Consider the following 17,899-nt stretch of genomic DNA (forward strand, 5'->3'; position numbering starts at 1 on the left):
TTAACTAATCTGATTAAAATAATAATAATAATAATAATAATCTACATCACTGCACTGGGTTTAAATAAATCAGAAATATCTCTTTGTAGAAAGATTTAGTTAGTGAAGCCATTAAAGCTAAAAGGTGAAGGAGGAGAAGGAGAAAGAGGAGAATAAGATAGAGAAGGAGGAAGTAGCCTCAGCCTGAGGCGGAGTGATCCGGAGCTCTACAGGACACGGATGCTAAACTTGATGACGTGGTGCCGGGACGACGATGGCCGACCAGAGCAGGCAAATTAAACTCGCCGCAGCAAAGAAAAAGGTTTGTTTTTGTCACCCTTCTTTTACACGCCAACAACACCTCGTGTCACCCTTCCATCACCTGAGCGCAAAAAATGCCGGAATGGAAGCGATTTAACTTGCCTACGGTTGACGTTTCCACGTCTGCGGTTCAGCCCGTGAGAGTTTCCGCGCCTTCGCGTCGCTCGTTCGCGGCTGTCAGTGTAACTCGATGCCGGGGATGAAGCTTCGGCCTACTTGACAGCTAGCCGAGAGATCGCGTTTAGTGATCTAACATCAAGCCGCCGGGGATTGGGAATGGAGACGGGGATTGGGATGAGGTTTACGGGCTTGTAAACAGAAAATATACGGAGTAAAATGATTAAATATGTTGGTGAAGTCTAAAAGCTAACGCTTGTCTTGTCTTGTGCTATTGGGCATGTTTGACATTTTCACCTGGGTTTGGCTGCACTGAAAGGACACTCGGAACTAGTCTTAATAATAATAATAATAGTTATTAATTATTTTAACTAATTTGGTTAGGTTTATACCAAATAGTTTTGATTAAATCTGCACACACTGTGTACATTGTGTGTGTGTCTTAAGCCAAGGCAGATTTGACGTGTTTGTCTTTTGACAGGTCGATACTTGGCTCTTAATTTTGGCTAGATAAAAGTAGATAAAAGTAAATAAACTTAAAATAAAAAAACCTCTTTTAGTGTTCAGGAGATTGGCACAATGTCTAGATCGAGATAGCTTAGTGTACTTAAAATGCCTTCATTCACAGATTAGGTCAGGTGACATCAGGACACCCAAACCGAGAGGGCAGAAATCTACACGTTGTTTAGTCCAAATCATTTCTTCTGCTTATTAAGAACTTTCTGAGTCTCCTGATTGGGACTGACCAGAGGAATTTCAATGATGACAGACTCACATGTCACATGTCAGCCCTCCTCCCCTGACAGCTGTTACACTTGCTGGACTTATTGTATAGATTGCAAAGAGAAGAATTTGGATTTGCTTGTGACACGAGTTGGACAACGTTGACCATGAACCTTTTAATCAACACATCGAGAAGTTCTTGACTGACCGCTAGCTGTTGACAAGAAATTCTCTAGAAACCCAGAATGTACAGTGGTACCCCACAACGTCTGACTGGACGTCCCAAAATACAGACAAAAATAAACCATAGTGATTCTCTTGCTGCGCAGCGGCTTTGCTTTCTAGTCATGATGTAGTAAAACGGACAGATCTAAAACCCAGATCTCAAATCTGATTGGTCAGATTTGCTTCTACAGACTAAAGTAAAAACATGGATATCTCCATATAAGAGGGTGTTTCCGTAACAACAAGATAGCCAGCTCGAGTTAGTGTATGGTCAGAGTTATGGATCCAACCAACTGATGTGTTTATGTTGATTGATCAAAAGTACCGCTATAAAACTCTGTCCAAGTAGTGCTTTTATTTCCTGATGATGGTGTGAGCGGTCATGTTGATGTGAGGTCAGGGTTGTGGAAGCTTCTCTGACTCTTCTCTGGTGTTTATGACAGATTTTTTAATCCTAGAAAGTGTCCAAACATACGCTTTTAAAAATGAAGGTTCTTAAATGGTTCTTTGTCATGGTGTATGGTTTTACGTAGAACCATTGCACAGAAGGTTCTTTGTGGTGGAAAAAGGTTGCTTAGACTTTAAAAATGTTCTTTATGACACTGAGAAAATACCATGTACTTAAATGTTCTTTGGGGAACCAAAAATGGTGCTTCTGTGGCATCAGTGCAACACTTCGAGTCTTTTTTGGTTTGTTAATAGGTTTGGCAGTGGTGATGTGTGTGTATGTGTCATGTGGCTGCCATATTTCCTTTTAAAGTCCATCACAACCTTGCGATAGCTTCCAAATCCAGCCATGAGAATGATTTCAATACGTTCTTCTTGACTTGACCAGGTTAAAGGCTATCTAGAAAAAAAAATAAAACAAATATGCAAGAGTAAGACATTTTAGCTTAACCTCCCTTTTTGTATGGAGACTCCCTTTATTTAGGCCCATTATCATTTATCATTTTATGACGAGTGTCCGAATCTCAAACATCATATTGACGTCTACTCCTACGCTGATGATTTATAAGTACTAACTCTGCTCGATTCAGCAGAATAAACCTCTAGAGAAATGAAAGATGGTCTTCCACAGCTTTGTTTCTGTTTGGTACTGGGAGTACATTTTGGAGTAATTTCTAGATTAGACTGCTACAAGGCATCTCTTTCTGACCGGCTTGTATCGTTTCCAGGAAAAGTAACGGAAGGAACATTATGTCAAGCTATGCTGGTCACGTTCATGACGTTTTTCACTCCGGCATGTCTCGCCGAACCTCTGAAGCAGCAGAACCCATTTCCGAGCTCTTTTGCTGTTAATCTCACGGATCACTTGCAACTCTGGAGCTTCTTACATGCTGGAAAATGTTTCAATATCCAGAAACTTGATTCATGCTTGTTTTATCCGTAATGCTTCTCTTTATTCTGGTAAATAAATCGTACACGAGAGCGTGATTGCATGATTACATGTATGACCCACCCATAATTACATCACAGGATGCAGTGCCACAGAATGAGTTTACTGGGTGTGACTACAGGATTTTAGGTCATTAGACCATTTATTCCACGCTTCTAGCTCCTAACTGCATGCCCATGTGTCTCTGATTGACAGCTGAAAGAGTTTCAGCAGAAGAGTACACAGTCCACAGTCAACCCTGGACCGAAGAAGAAGAGGAAGGTGAAAGGAGGCGGTCAGGCAGATTCTCTGTCTGCTGACAGACACTCGCCAGAACACGTGAGTCTCTCTACATTGGCTGTTCATTTTAGTGCCTTTCACTTCAAGGAGAGTAGAGGTTAACGGTGATACGGACAAAAATGACACGTTGTGATTCTCTTGCTGCACAGCGGCTTTGCTTTATAGTCATCATGTAGTAAAACAAACGGATCTCATCTGATTGGTGGGAATTTTAAGTTCTCCAAACTAAAGAGAAAACATGGATATCTCCATATAAGAGGGTGTTTTCTTACTAACAAAATAGCCAGCTAGCATTAGTGTATGGTCAGTGTTATGGATCTAACCAACTATTGTGTTCATGTTGATTGTAAATACTGCTATAAACTCTGCCCATGTAATGTTTTTATTTAGTGTTGATGGTGTGAGCAACCATGTTGATGTGAAGACAGGGTTCAGGAAGCTTCTCTGACTCTTCTCTAGTCTTTACAGTAGATTTTTAATCCTAGATCAATGTTTGTATAAAAAGATAACATCGAGTTAGTGTAAAACTTCTGTCCTTTCCTTTTCTTGCCGCACCTCTGTCTTACCTGTTCACTGTCTCATACGCTTCCCTCGTTCACTCCTCCTTCACTCCTCCTTTTCCTTCTCCTGTAGATTGAGAATATTCTCAAAGTTATGGTGTCTGATCTTAGTCTGACTAATGGATTAGCTCTTCCTCCTTTGCTCAACAGCCAGGTGAGCCGGGACTCTCTCGTTCCTCTCCTCTGTCTCGTGTTCTCTTTCCTCTCCCATCTCCAGCTTCTTTTCTTTTGGTTGTTCTAATTGTTTCTTATAATTTCTTTTAATTTCAGTTCTATCAGGTGTTTTTGTTTGCTGTGTAAAAGGCATGGCATGTCTGACACAACGAGGCCTTTTACTGGAAAGCTGCTTTGCTACTACTCTACTCTCATAGAAATGCTTGGCATTTTGTTTTGTTGCTCTCTTCACTGCAGTGTCCCGCATGTTGAGATTCGATCACGTTGAACTGCATTCTTCCTCATTCTTTTCCATTCTACGTGTTTAGCACTTATTTTGCTGCAGTGCCTTCTGTGTTTAAAAAAATGTCCAGTTCAAACAGTTTGCTTTGTTAATAATTTGAAACACGTCGCCTGGGGATGTGTTAAGAAAAAGAATCCAGATTCACGACGAGGGTTATAACATTATGGGAGAGTAATGATAACATTATGACGTGTTTAATGGTGTAAAGATTTATATATTTGAACTGGTGCACAAGTTTGTCATCCAGTCCATCCAGTCAGGCAACTGGGAAGTGATTATGACAGGCATGGATGGTGGCCTTGAGTGGATGGATGTATGTATGTATGTATAGATGGATGGATGCCTGCCAGCGTGAATAGATGGATGGATTGTTAGTTTGATGGATTGGTGAATGGAAGCATGGATGCATGTGTGGATAGATGGACAGATGCCAGTGTGAATGAGAATGTGAATGTGAATTCAGGTGTATGAAAGGTGTGAATAGATGGATGGATGGATTGCTCTGCAGATAGAAGGATGTCTGGATGGATGGATGGATGCCTGTGTGAATAGATGGATGGATTGTTAGATGGATGGATTGGTGGATGGATTAGTGGATGGAAGGGTTGATGCATTTGTTGATAGATGGGGGCTTGTGCTGTGGAATGGATGGATGGATTGTTGTGCAGATAGATGGATGTCTGTATGAATGGATGATGGATGGATAGATGGATTGGTAGATGGATGGACTGGTGAATGGAAGGGTGGATGCTTGTGTGGTGGAATGGATGCATGTGTGAATGGATGGATAAATAGATGGATGGATGCCAGTGTGGATTGGTAGATGGATAGATTGTTAGATAGATGGATTGGTGGATGGAAGGGTGGATGCATGTGTGGATTGATAGATGCTTGTGTGGTGTGTGGATGGTTAGTTGCTGGATGGAAGGGTGGATGCCTCTGTGGTTGAAGGGATAGAATGCATGTGTGGGTTCATGAATGGATGGAGGGATGGATTGTTGGAGGGATGGGTGGATGCCTGTATGGATAGATGGATGCAGTTGGATGGACACCTGTGTAAAAGGTTGGATGAATGGGTGGATGTAGATGTATGGAAGCCTTTACAAATTGGTGGATGGATGACTCTAACAGCTAAATTTAACCTAATGCCTCGAGAGAATCATCATTTTTTTCCAACAAGGAGTGATTTGCACCCTGCAGTCTGATCAGGCAGATGCCTACTTAGATCAGAAAGATTAACATCTGTAAATTGAATGTACACACCATATCTGTCTGTAGTTGTAGTTGTGCAGCTCATTAACCAATCAGCACGCATTCTGCACGTATATGTGTATCTCTGCTACAACAGAGAGCTACCCTGCCTAGCCTTTGCTAATGTACTAGCAGCTTGCAGTCTCAGTGTCATCTTTAAGTGTGTGTTATGTGTTGTCTGTGTGATGGAGCAGGACCATGGTGAACTGGGGGAGCGGGAATCCCCGAATTCTCAGATGCAGGACGATGCAGGAGAACCCGGTCGCTGCTCTCCTGTTTCTAACCTCTCCACTGCTACTAACACGGAGTGTCTCACTGACAGCGCTGACCTGCAGGTCTGTCTCACGTCTCGGCCTGGTTTCCTGAGCACAGTCTGAGAGCCTAAAAATAGATTTAATTCTTGTTAATTCTCTAAAAAAAAAAAAAAAAAAACATGCTATTCTGTGGCTTCAAAACCAGGCCTTTGTGTCTTGTCCTAATAACAGCTAATAATTAAGTTTTATCAAACCACTTTTTATTGGTCGACTAGTTTGTTGCCATGTCTGCTGTTCACTGTTTTGTCTGCTGTACGTACTGTTCTCTATCTCAGGATTCAGAGAGCCCTTTTTTCTTCCTTTTCTCCTCGCCTTTGTGTCATATTTACCTCTTTCTTTCTCCCCCCACCCCCCATTTTGCATCCTCAGCAGAACTGTGACCTGGATGCCAACGGTGATGAACACGCTCTGGAGGAAAACAGGTGAGGTGCTGAGGTTACTCAGTCTTCACTTGTTCAGTTTAGTTCGCTTCTCAGTCACCAGACGTCCTTGAAGATGATAAGATAAGAAGAGGGAAAGAAGGGATAAGGAGGAGGACGCGTTTATAAACATCGATGTCTGGTATTTATGAGCTGCTTGCTTAAGGTTAAAAGAATATCAGTAGCTAAAAGGGGAAAGTCGATTAATATAAGAGAGATTTTTAAAATCCTTCAAGGTGGTCTTTAGTCACTAGTGTTCAGTATCTTAGTGATTGTATCTTTATGTCCAGCACGAGCTTTTTTATGCTTAGGACGCATTCTCCTACAATAATAATGCATCTCCAAACAAAAGTGGAATATTGTACCACTCCATGGATAGCTCTGAGCACCAGTGTGCGCCATTTTATTAACTCCTCACTCTGCCTGCCTCTGAATAAACCCATTGTGTGTCACGCTCCTGTTTGTTCTCAGGCTCATTGTGTGTGTGCGTGTGTGTGCGTGATTTGCTTGTGTTTCTCAGGACGCTGTCCTCTACAGAGAGTCTGAGGCAGCTCTCTCAGCAGCTCAATGGCCTTCTCGCCGAGGTGAGGAGTCATGCTTGAAGATGGTCTGTCCTTAAGATTTGTGTCTCTCATGTTAGAAAAATGAAGGCATTAGTGAAAAGGCTTTATGTGTAGACAGTGCAGGCTCACAAAACGCACAGGATGATTAATGTGTCTTATTATACGATAAAATCAGGTGGTAAAAAAAATGGAATAACAGCACTGATGAAAGCCACAGTTTTTAAAAAATTATTATTGTTTGTTTATTTGTCTATGCTCCAGTCACCATCATCATATGTCAATGGCGAGACTGGACCAGCACCTGGCAACGAAAAAGACCTGGAGGTACGTCAAAACACACGTAGATCACTCGGAAACGTCTTAGTCTGATCTCTCACATGAGTCTGATGTCTCCGAGAGTGTTTTATTTTAAACAAAAGATGTAAAAGGTTTCATAGGAAGCTTGTCATCTGGTTAGCATGTGAACTTTGAGTAAATCACACACATTTCTCAAACCATGTTGAGTTCAGTGAGAGATCTTAGACCTGTGGGGCGGTCTCATCAGTAAAAATGAAAAGAAATGCAAATGTGTGATAATTGAAGGGTTTTTAGGTCAGAACAATATTGATTTTTTTTAAAAATATTAATTTATTTAACATTGTTGACAGAACAATGAATATTTATTCCTCTTCAACATTTCAGCAGTTGTGAATTGGGCTCTGCAATAGGGTGTAGTGATAAAATATCCTTATCTTAAAGAATTGTCATGAAATATCATGGATATCAGGATATCTTTATTATTATTATTATTATTATTATTATTATTATTATTATTATTAATAGTAATAATAATAATTACAAGCTGAGTGAAAGCAGATGAAATTGAGATTTTTTTTAATTATAATTTTTCTTAATCATTAAAGTATTTAAATTTAAAACATTTAATATTTAATAATTAAGATATATATATATATATATATATATATATATATATATATATATATATAGATATATATATATAGAGATATATATATATATATATATATATATATATATATATATATATATATATATATATAGATAGATAGATAGATAGATAGATAGATAGATAGATATAGATATATATATAGATATATATATCTATTATTTTAAATAAATTAATTAACATTTGTTTATTTATTTATAAATAAAAAAATCTTGGGAAGGGTTTAATTGTTTGAGGTTTTGAATACAGCTAGTTTTAACTGTTCTCTGTTATAATCACTGATTTTATTTATTTATTGTTATTTATTTTATTTAACTTTAGTTATCGAATTTATCAGAATAAATTCGATTTATCAGAATTTAATAACGAGATCTGTTGCCATCGGGTGAAATTTAATCCTCAATCAGTATACATCCCTTCATACTTTTCCTCCCAAAAAGTCATTTTATTTTCAATTCTTTTCTGTTATAAATGATTATATTATGATTTTTTTTTACAATTTTTCATTTTTGCATTTCTGTTTGACCTTTCACATTCCTCTCTGTTTCTCTCTGCATGCCCGCACGTTCAGACTCGAATCCAGGAGCTGGCAGATGCTCTGGACTCCAGCACTGTAGAAAATTCCCAGCTCACTACAAAGATAGAGACACTGGTAAGGGTGTCTGAAAGGAGTGTGTGGAGTAGTGATGTGTGTACCGTATGGGTGTTTTTGCCATGTTGCCATAGTAACAACCTCTCAGGCTGTGAAACACCCAGCTTTTTATACCCTGTTCTGCACATCGCCGCTACTTTAAACTCCATGTGTACACACTTACACACTCCGACAAGCACCTGGCATGCCCGGGCGACATGTTCCCATTGTTATTGTTTTCTTTGCTTTCTTTATTTTTGTTTTTTTTTAAACTTCTACTAATTTTCCTTTTGCTAGTTTTTCCTTCGTCACTCCATTAACAGAGCTGATGGCTTGCGTTGCTTGTCAGGTTTTCAGGTCCAAGTGATCTTTTGCAAAGCTTTATTCTTGGCTGTTGTGCGTCACTGTTACTGTCTACTGTTTTCTCTGTCGCTTTTTATTCACCCTGCTCCGCTCATCGTCTCGACTCTTTCCAAAAACGCCTTCTGTAATAACGTCTCTATGTTTTTATGCTTCAGATGAAGCAGTCTCAGGAGCTGTCTGAGCAGATGCAGAAGGTAAACGTGCAATAAAATCTAAAAAACATACACAGAGAAGAGCTTTCATTATGATGTTCCGCACATATACGCGCAAATTACGGCAGCGGGTTTGAGAAAAATGACTGTCCTTATGTTTCATAACAATATACACAGAGATATTCCACTTTTTTTCTTTCTAGACAGTGAGCGAACACAACACGTGTAGCTCTCGGGAAATGTACTAAATTGCTATTAAATTATATCATGAATCTCTTGAATATCAGTATAAAATGGGTTAATAATTTTAAAAAGCCCTTAATTTCTTTCTTTTCAGGAACGGAAGGACTTCGAACAGAAGTCTGCGAAGGAACAAGGGGCGATGCGCGAGCAGCTGCAGGTAAGAAGCTTTTTCCTCTTTATTTCTGAATGAAAAGTGCCGTGCTATCATGTCTTGCAATGAGTTGTTTAGCACAGAATAAACAAGCATAACTCACTAAAAAGATTAATTATATATAAACTAGTGATGTATATTATTCTAATGCTGTGTTCACAACTCTCCGAAACACACTGCTTCTCCGCGAGCTCATTAAGAACAATGTGAGAAAGCAGAATCTAAGTTCAGTGATGTACTGTTGTGTGTAATGAAGCATAAAGCTGAGGAATTTGGTGTGATGTGATGCGACGAGTAGCAAAACAAACGTTTAATGCGCTTCCAGGTTCACATCCAGACCATCGGCATCCTCGTGTCTGAGAAGTCGGAACTGCAGACCGCCTTGTCTTTTACACAGCATGCAGCACGCCAAAAGACAGGTGTGTGTGTGTGTGGATATGACGCTAAATCTTTAATTAATAGATATTTATTACTCCTGATAACACTTCTTGAAGAATTTTAACCAATTTTTGTCTCTCTCACACACACACTTCCAGAAGAGGCAGAGGAACTGAATAATCGGCTGCATGCCAGCAAGCAGAGGGTGTCTGAGCTGGAGCGGACTTTATCCACGGTGTCTACACAACAGAAACAGCTTGAGAAGGTGCAGCATCTCACTCAAAAAGTTGACTCATTTAAATATTGTAATGTGATAATGTAATAATATAATACTGCTCTTATTATTACACTGTTATTACAATAAAAACTTTAGCTATCTAATAATGTTTCTTTTTTATGTCTGATTTCTTTTAACTGAACAGCATAACAAAGACCTGGAGAAGGATAGAGACAGCCTGCGACTGGAAATCTTCAGACTGAAGTAAGTCCCGTCGTAACGGAGGATTGTTTTTGTGTGGAAGTAGCATTTGCAATTCTAATCCGTTTCCTTGTTGATTTATTCTTCCTCGCTCAGTAATGTGAATGAGGAAGCGAAGCAGCAGAGCTCCGAGCTGGCTGAACAGCTGAAGTTAAAAGTGAGTGAGAACGGCGCTCTGAGGCTGGACCTGGACGAACTGCGCAAACGCCTGGAAATGGCCGACATTATGCTGCAGCAGGTAACTCGCACGTTTAAGCTTTATTTTCATGCAAGCGTTTAATTTGTTGACTGATCTGTGTACTTTTTGTATGCGTAACAGTGCTGTAATTGGACATTACATTCCAGTGTATATGGAATATTCATATGTACAACAGTCTTGACCCTCTTGTCTGTATGTTTTGTCATTTCTTCTAGTTTTCCAATCAGTCAGGAGCTCCGTCCGAGCAACAACAACTGCAGCTACTCCTGGAAGAAAAGCATCAGCTTGAGGTTCACACAGCACAGGTGTGTAAAGTTTGGTCTGTAAAGGTATTTACTACACATTCAAAATGGAGATCTGGTCCAAACAGGAGCGAGTAGAACATGGGGTTCAAGTCCAGGTTTAACTGAGCTCATATCATTTACAAAAATAAGAGATGTGTCAACATGGCAGAGAGAAAGAAATTAAACAAATTTTCCAAGCACTTGGAGATGAATAAATGGATTTGTTTGTGAATTTAAAACGGCACAATGTTTGGTGTTATGGCAGCCGCATGAATAAGACTGTCAAGCTTCGCTCTCTTATATCACAGATGTTTTATACTGGATCTGTTGTCTTGTAGCTCATGGAGTCGGTAGGACAGCTTCAGAGAGAGCGAGACCGGTACGCAGAACAGATTCAGGAAGAGGGCCGGGTCTGGAAAGACAAAACCGAACAGCTTCTGACTCAGGTACATTCCCTTCTACACAACACACAACCTGAGTACTTGAATATGTGACTCAGCTTGTGGTTTTGGTGTTCAGGTGACTCTGATGTCAGAAGAGAGGGACAGAAGTGCTGCTCAGATCCAAGAGCTACAGGCGCAGATTTCGGAGCTGAAAAATGCAGCAGGTCTGCATTACTGATACGCTTAATAACCTAAACAATCTGTTTGTTCAAACTCTTATTTACAATAGTGCCAAAATTTCTGCATTTAGTGATGTTTCTGAGAGTGATGATTGTCCATTTCGCACTCTGTCCCTCAGCTTTACTGTCGCAGGAGAAGGAGAGCCAGGCCACCACTCAGGACTCCGGACCCTCGGAGAAGGAGCTAGCCCTGGAGGAGAGCATCTACACCCTGCAGCAGGAGAGAGATGCCCTAAGCCTGCAGTACCAAGCACAGGTCAGAACCTCTGTCAGAGCCACAGAGTGCTGAAATTACAGTGGAGTTCTGAGCTGCAGCCCTGGGGACATGGTGACCTGGATTTCTGTACAACTTGTACTCCTGCATTCAGGTTTAATGGTGTAACATAGGATCTGTTTCTGTTTGATTACAAAACATCAGCTAAAACTGTTGTTAGGGTTGTTGTGTAATGAGCTGACCTTAGACACTGGGCATCTTGTCAGAGCTCCGGTGCATTAAGCATAATAAATCAGCCCAGCCTGATCGCTGACATTTGTAGTAAAATAGTGTGTGATTTTAGAAAGGGTGTATTTCTTGAGAACTGAGTCTTGGCACCATGGTGTCCTCTGGCTTGTTCCCTGAGTCCCCTGGGATAGGCTCCAGGTTCCCTGCAACCCAGTGTAGGATAAACGATACAGAATATGGATGGATTGCTACAGATGTCTTCTTTGTAGATAGATTGCCAATGTTTACTGGCGACTGAAGGGAACAGGACTGAATTATCAGCTGTTCTAGATTTGTGCTGTATGTTAGGACCCCTCATGCAAGCCATGAAGAGCCTAAAAAATTTAATTCAGTTCAATTTATTTTGTATAGCGCCTTTTGTCTCAAAGCAGCTTTACAAAAAAAAATAAATGGAATGTCAGCTGTAATGGCAGTCTCAGTGTAGAGAAGGTGTACAGTGATTTAAATGAAAAATTAACTATTGGCTTTGATGCTTTGCTGCAGGTTCGGGATAACGAACAGCTGAGCCGGTTGGTGCAGGAGCAGGAGACGCGGCTGGAGGAGCTTGAGGCCCAGGCGCAGCGTGCGGCCGAGGAGGCTCATGACAAACTGCGCATCCTGGAGGACGTTCAGAGTGACAAAGCCACCATCAGCCGAGCCCTCGCTCAGAACCGGGAGCTCAAAGATCAGCTGGCCGAACTGCAGAACGGCTTTGTCAAGCTGGTAAAAATGTGCTTTTATCCTTGTGTGTGTGTTTGTGTTTGAGAGATATGTTGTGATGTAATACGTAGTTTCACATTTAAATTTGTCCCATTGCTTCTTCTTTAGACCAATGAGAATATGGAGCTGACTAGCGCACTGCAGTCAGAGCAGCATGTGAAAAAGGAGATCGCTCGCAAGATGGGTCAACTTCAGGAGGATCTCCATAATTCCAAAGAGCAGGTAAGAGACCTCGAATGATCAGAAATCCCAAGCCCCTGTGGTTACCAAAACAAGCTTCTATCTTGGAGGTAACTAATATTCTCTGCACGTTCTTTCAGATGATGGAGCGGATACAGGAGTGTTCGTCCCTCCAGGAGCAGCGGGATCAGTACCTGGCCTACCTGCAGCAGTACACTACTGGTTATCAGCAGTTGGTCTCTGAACGGGAGCACCTTCATAAGCAGTTCCTGCAGCAGACGCAGCTGATGGACCGACTGCAGCACGATGAAGTTCAAGGCAAAGTGCAGCTGGAGCAGAGCCAAATAGAGCTCCAGCAGGCCCAGGTCAGTGATGTTTGAAATGTTATTATTGATATTAAATAATTGTTAGCAGAAAACAAGGCATCTTCGTATTACGTTGAATTGCACCACATCATAATCTATCAAGCCTTACCTGCATAGTTGTACTAAATGCATTAGCAGTGCACAAGAAGCAGTATTTGATCTTGTAATGCAGTTTTATACAGTTTTATACATCACATATTCTGTAATATTTTTACCTTGTACAATAGAAAGCAATTTAAAGCATACTTCAATATCACATACTAGAGCTTTATTTATCTTGGTGGCAGTGCTTGCTCATATTATTATTTACAACCCTCTCAGGAAAGACTTGACCAGCTGGCCAAGGATAACGAGCAGCTCAAAACAGAGGTTCAGGAGCTACTGAACAGCTCTTCGTTAAATACATCACTCAGGGACCAGGGTAAGTCCAAAATCCGTTTCAGATTTAAGAAAGCACATTGTATATTCTAGCTGAATTACATCCTGTTGTTTGTCAAGGTGACGGAGTGGAAAGCTATTCCCTACCGGAAACCTTCCAGAAATCTTCCATAGCCATCCCAGAGGACTTTGAGAGCAGAGAAGAAATGGTAAATCTGTCCGTCAGCGTAAACGAGCAAGCAGCAATAACAAGGGTTTAAGCCAACCTAATGCTTTTGTTTAACTTTTGTAACAGGAGGAGTTTCTGCACACTGCTCTGTCCCGTCTGGAGGGAGAGCGGGATGAAATTATGCGCCGGTTAGAAGAAGAGAGGAGGCTACACCAGGCTGCACTGCAGCAAGTCGCCACTATGAGTCAGGAGCATCATCATCATAGCGCATTTTCTGAAACAGGTAAAGACCGAGCACTGAGCCTTGGGGAACTTCTCTAGAGGGTCGAGGAAAATCACACTCTAACTAGGAATGTCTATTTGTATATGTAGGGAGTACAGATAGCGTTCCTGTAGAGGTGCACGAGGGACTGCGGGGCGCCATGGAGAAGCTCCAAGAGAGATTCACTGGCTTGATGCAGGAGAAGGCAGACTTGAAGGAGAAAGTGGAGGAGCTGGAGCATCGCTGCATTCAGCTGTCTGGAGAAACCGATACGATCGGTGAGGAAACACAAGGCACGGTGTTGGAGACATCATCTGATCACATGCCTTTAATCTTGTTTTAATCATATCTGTATATTTTTTTAAGGGGAATACATTGCGCTGTATCAAAATCAGAGAGCAATCATGAAGCAGAGGCACATTGAAAAGGAGGAGTACATTAGCAGGCTGGCTAAAGACAAAGAGGAGATGAAGGTGCTGTTATAAAGGCTGTATTTACATGCATACTTTTTTTGTCTGAATCATTTCATACCCTTGACTGTTGATTCTCAGTTTACATTTCTGTTCTAATCCAAATCTGATATGTGTACATACATTTGAGAAGTTTTAAGTATCAAGGTTACCAAAACGACCAGATGTGGCTAAAATTAGAGTGTTAGGTTTATGTAAACATGGGGCACTCTGATTCTCACTGCAATGTTTTTGTAGGCGAAGTTGGCCGAGCTGCAGGATCTGGTGATGCGTCTAGTCGGAGAGAGGAACGAGTGGTACACCCGCTACATGAGTGCCATCAAGAATCCTGACTTCATGCCTGCTGGAGGAGACACTGTCCCAACTGCAGGGACACATCTGGAGCTGGATGCTGTGGATGGCCCAGGTATTTATTTTTTAAAACGTATTACATTAAAATGTAGACACAGATGTGTTGGAGGGAAATAAGTGCAGTATGGCTTTAGTAGGGATGAGGATGTGCTGTTAAAGGAAAATCAAAGACAGGTTAATGTGAAGAGGTGCAGTTATATGTAGCACCTTAAAAGTGTGTTTAACTTTTTTTTATACCACAATGATTTTCCAACACAAAAAAATTTAGTGTTAAACACCAGCTTCTGTATACACTATATTGCCAAAAGTTTTGGGACACCCCTCCAAATCATTGAATTCAGGGGTTGGGCTCGGCCCCTTAGTTCCAGTGAAAGGAACTCTTAATGCTTCAGCTTCATACCAAGACATTTTGGACAATTTCATGCTCTTTGTGGGAACAGTTTGGGGATGACCCCTTCCTGTTCCAACATGACTGCACACCCGTGACCAAAGCAAGGTTTGGCGTGGAGGAATTTGACTGGCCTGCACAGAGTCCTGACCTCAATCCCATAGAACACCTTTAGGGCAGAGACTGCGAGCCAGGCCTTCTCGTCCAACATCAGTGCCTGAACAGGAAGCAGTCATCCCCATACTGTTCCCACAAAGCATTGGGAGCGTTAAATTGTCCAAAATGTCTTGGTATGAAGCTGAAGCATTAAGAGTTCCTTTCACTGGAACTAAGGGGCCGAGTCCAACCCCTGAAAAACAACACCTGAATTCAGTGATTTTTAGGGGTGTCCCAAAACTTTTGGAATATAGTGTATTTGTCTCTACTGAAGTTAATTATACTCTCTCACACTCTCTCTCTCTCTCTCTTTCTCTAGTATCAATGGACATGAGCACAGCTGTCAACATGGCTCCAGACATGCAGACGAGGACAGATGAAAGCCCACAGGACACGCTCGTTCCCCATGAAGGATCTTCGTTGAGGCCCAGAGAGGACGGCACGGCTCGGCAGATCATGCAGCTTCTCCAGGAGATGCAGAACCCCGAAACCCAGCCTCCTCCATTCCTTGGCGAGAACCCCTGCATCCCGTTCTTCTACAAGCCCGATGAGAACGACGAAGTCAAGATCATGGTGATCTGAAGGCCATTCCTTACCTCTGTCTCTCTGGCTGGAACGAAGACCTTCCGCTTTTCACCTCCCTCTCTTTCTCTCTTTCTCTCTCTCTCTCGCCTTTTTGCACAAATAAGAGCCAACGTTATGACTCGCATGATGTAACTGGAGTTGTACTTCAAGAGTGTGTGTGTGGGCATTTTTCATTTACACTCGTTTCTGAGGTTCTGGTGGTGGGTGTGAAGGCTTCTTTATCTCGGGCTGTTTCTTTAGCCGTAGTCACTAAAGGTTTATTCATTATAACAAATAATGCATATTTTATATAATCATATATCTAACCTGGGGTACTCTATCTGCTATGTGCTTTTTTTATTGGGTTCCTCTCTTATAGTTTAATCCTCTGAACTTTTGGTGCAACAGAAAGAAGTCTGACTCGTTCTTACGTCTTAAGTAAACGCCGATCCTAAGGATGCGAATGTTAAAATGATCACCTTTCTCTATAGCGCCTGGTAGACGGAGCACATCTGCCTGCCTGATGTTTATCCGTTTCACGTCCACACAACAAGCTCCTAATCAACTTTCCTAAGCACACGAAGATTCCGTATTAATATCGATATCCGCTCGAGGGAGATCTCCAATTCCTCATATCGACTCGGATACTCCATCAGATCCTGTCCCCATCCAGACGCAGGTCCAAACCTGGTGACGTAGTTAATGGTCCGGTCAGGAATCTTGAGTGTCCATCATGTGGTTAGAATGAACCTAATGTAAAGAAGGTATTATGTGAAATGTCGAAAAGTCGGGTTAGTGTTAAAACTGGAATATTCCATTTTCGTTACAGTATGTGAAAGAGTATTGGATCTAAAAGGTTCCAGCAAGTTGTAAGGAAGTACTAGATCACAAAAATGCTACATCATATCATCATCTTTATTTAGATCAAGCTACAGCGGTCATAACATCCATATTGCGATAGTTTTTAACGACTGAAGCTGAAAGAACAAATTAAGAAATAAAATAATTTCTTGTACATCATTATTAAACTTTAGCTCCCTTCACACCTGGAAAAACTCACTCGGATGTGTATATAATCTTTACTGGAGTGTGTTTTCATTCCAAATCCCACACATGAAACTGCTCTAGATGTAGAGAAATGGCTGCTTTTTTGTTTTGTTTTGTTTTATTTTAAATACGCGTGTCTGAGAGTGATGTGCAGTGTTTGTGATCAGCGCCGGTGAACTCGATGATGCCAGCCATGTTTCTATTGGCTGAGAGTTTCCAGAAATGGAAAAAAGGTTGTGTGTGTGTATAACTATTAAAAGTTTGTGTGGAGAGAGTTACAGAAAGTCGAGCTTCAGATTTGGTTCGAGCGACATGCAGGAAAATTAGAACGTTGTCATGGTTTAACTAATAAGAACTGGAAGCGTGCGAGACCGACTCGTTACGCTACAACCATGCACTTGTATCTTGTTTGCCGCGGCAGTGAATGTATGAAGTGGATGTCTTTCTATCAGGGGTCTCGGGTTTTCTCCTTTCCTTTTGCTTTTCATTTGTCTTAGAAGTGCGCTCGTCTTCCTGCACCCGTTAACCCACCAGCCCTATCCCTCGCTTCCTCCCTCCCTCCCTCTCTCCCAGACCTTTCTAATCTTTCCTGAATGAGAAGTGAGAGAGTTATTGCGCTTGTAACACACTTGTAAATAGTGTAACTGTGTAACATACTGTATATTTAAACCGGTGTGTGGGAAATCGAAATGAATTTGAACGGATACTACTACTAGTTTTCCTGCCTACTGTAGAAACAAAAAAAAATGAAAGTGGGCAGGATGAAGTGGGTGTGTGAGGTGTCTGTGATTTTCGTATGATTTAAAGGTAAAATGGAAATAATATTTATTTGGAATATGTACTTACACTAAACTGGTTTAATTCAGCACACTCTTGGAACACAATGAAGGAGTAATCAGAGTTGATTCACTTTTTTTTTTCTTTCTTTCTTTTTAATTTTTTGGTTTTTGTTTGTTTGTTCCTCCTAAATAAACCTGGGCAAAGTAAAAGCTTGATGTTTTTTCTTCTTTTCCTCTGTGTTTATGTATTAAGTAGAGAATAAAATGGCTTCGGGGATGTACAGCTGTGGAGTTACAGGATTTAACACACCGATCAGGCATAACATTATGACCGTCTGCCTACTATCGTCGGTCCCCCTTTCGCTGCCAAAACAGCTCTGATCCGTCGAGGCATGGACTCCAGTAGATCTCTAGAAGGTGTGCTGTGGTATCTGGCACCATGATGTTAGCAGCAGATCCTTGAAGTCCTCTAAGTTTCGAGGTGGGGCCTCACAACTTATAGGACTAAAGGATACTCTTG

At 41.2% G+C, this 17,899-nt stretch overlaps 1 protein-coding gene across 9 annotated transcripts; it reads left to right on the forward strand.

Annotated features, from left to right (window-relative positions):
• The first annotated feature begins 146 nt into the window (after window positions 1–146).
• On the forward strand, window positions 147–17,599 carry golga2 (golgin A2). 9 transcript variants are annotated; one of them, XM_058382897.1, is made up of 28 exons: window positions 147–301; window positions 2,957–3,079; window positions 3,674–3,754; window positions 5,500–5,643; window positions 5,992–6,044; window positions 6,562–6,625; window positions 6,866–6,928; window positions 8,140–8,220; window positions 8,718–8,756; window positions 9,052–9,114; window positions 9,434–9,527; window positions 9,645–9,751; window positions 9,909–9,967; window positions 10,061–10,202; window positions 10,379–10,468; window positions 10,786–10,893; window positions 10,967–11,054; window positions 11,189–11,325; window positions 12,055–12,273; window positions 12,379–12,492; window positions 12,591–12,815; window positions 13,137–13,236; window positions 13,314–13,402; window positions 13,489–13,645; window positions 13,735–13,902; window positions 13,991–14,097; window positions 14,332–14,500; window positions 15,309–17,599. In XM_058382897.1, exons 1-28 carry the CDS (start codon window positions 254–256, stop codon window positions 15,569–15,571), a joined length of 3,195 nt encoding a protein of 1,064 aa, XP_058238880.1. In that variant the 5' UTR covers window positions 147–253; the 3' UTR covers window positions 15,572–17,599. The 9 variants fall into 9 exon arrangements, with proteins under 9 accessions (XP_058238880.1, XP_058238882.1, XP_058238881.1 ...); XM_058382899.1 differs by having other exon boundaries at window positions 5,995–6,044; XM_058382898.1 differs by having other exon boundaries at window positions 5,503–5,643.
• The last annotated feature ends 300 nt before the right edge of the window (window positions 17,600–17,899 follow it).

The sequence above is a fragment of the Hemibagrus wyckioides genome, linkage group LG28 (assembly GCF_019097595.1).
Source record: "Hemibagrus wyckioides isolate EC202008001 linkage group LG28, SWU_Hwy_1.0, whole genome shotgun sequence".
Lineage (NCBI taxonomy): Eukaryota > Metazoa > Chordata > Actinopteri > Siluriformes > Bagridae > Hemibagrus > Hemibagrus wyckioides.

What these genes read in the sequence shown, in the direction of transcription:
- golga2 (XM_058382897.1), top strand. Translation starts at nt 254, where the DNA reads ATGGCCGACCAGAGCAGGCAAATTAAACTCGCCGCAGCAAAGAAAAAG. An exon ending in GGAGCTGAAAAATGCAGCAG is followed by an intron (nt 11,055 to 11,188) that starts GTCTGCATTACT and finishes TCTGTCCCTCAG; the next exon opens with CTTTACTGTCGCAGGAGAAG. An exon ending in GGATGCTGTGGATGGCCCAG is followed by an intron (nt 14,501 to 15,308) that starts GTATTTATTTTT and finishes CTCTTTCTCTAG; the next exon opens with TATCAATGGACATGAGCACA.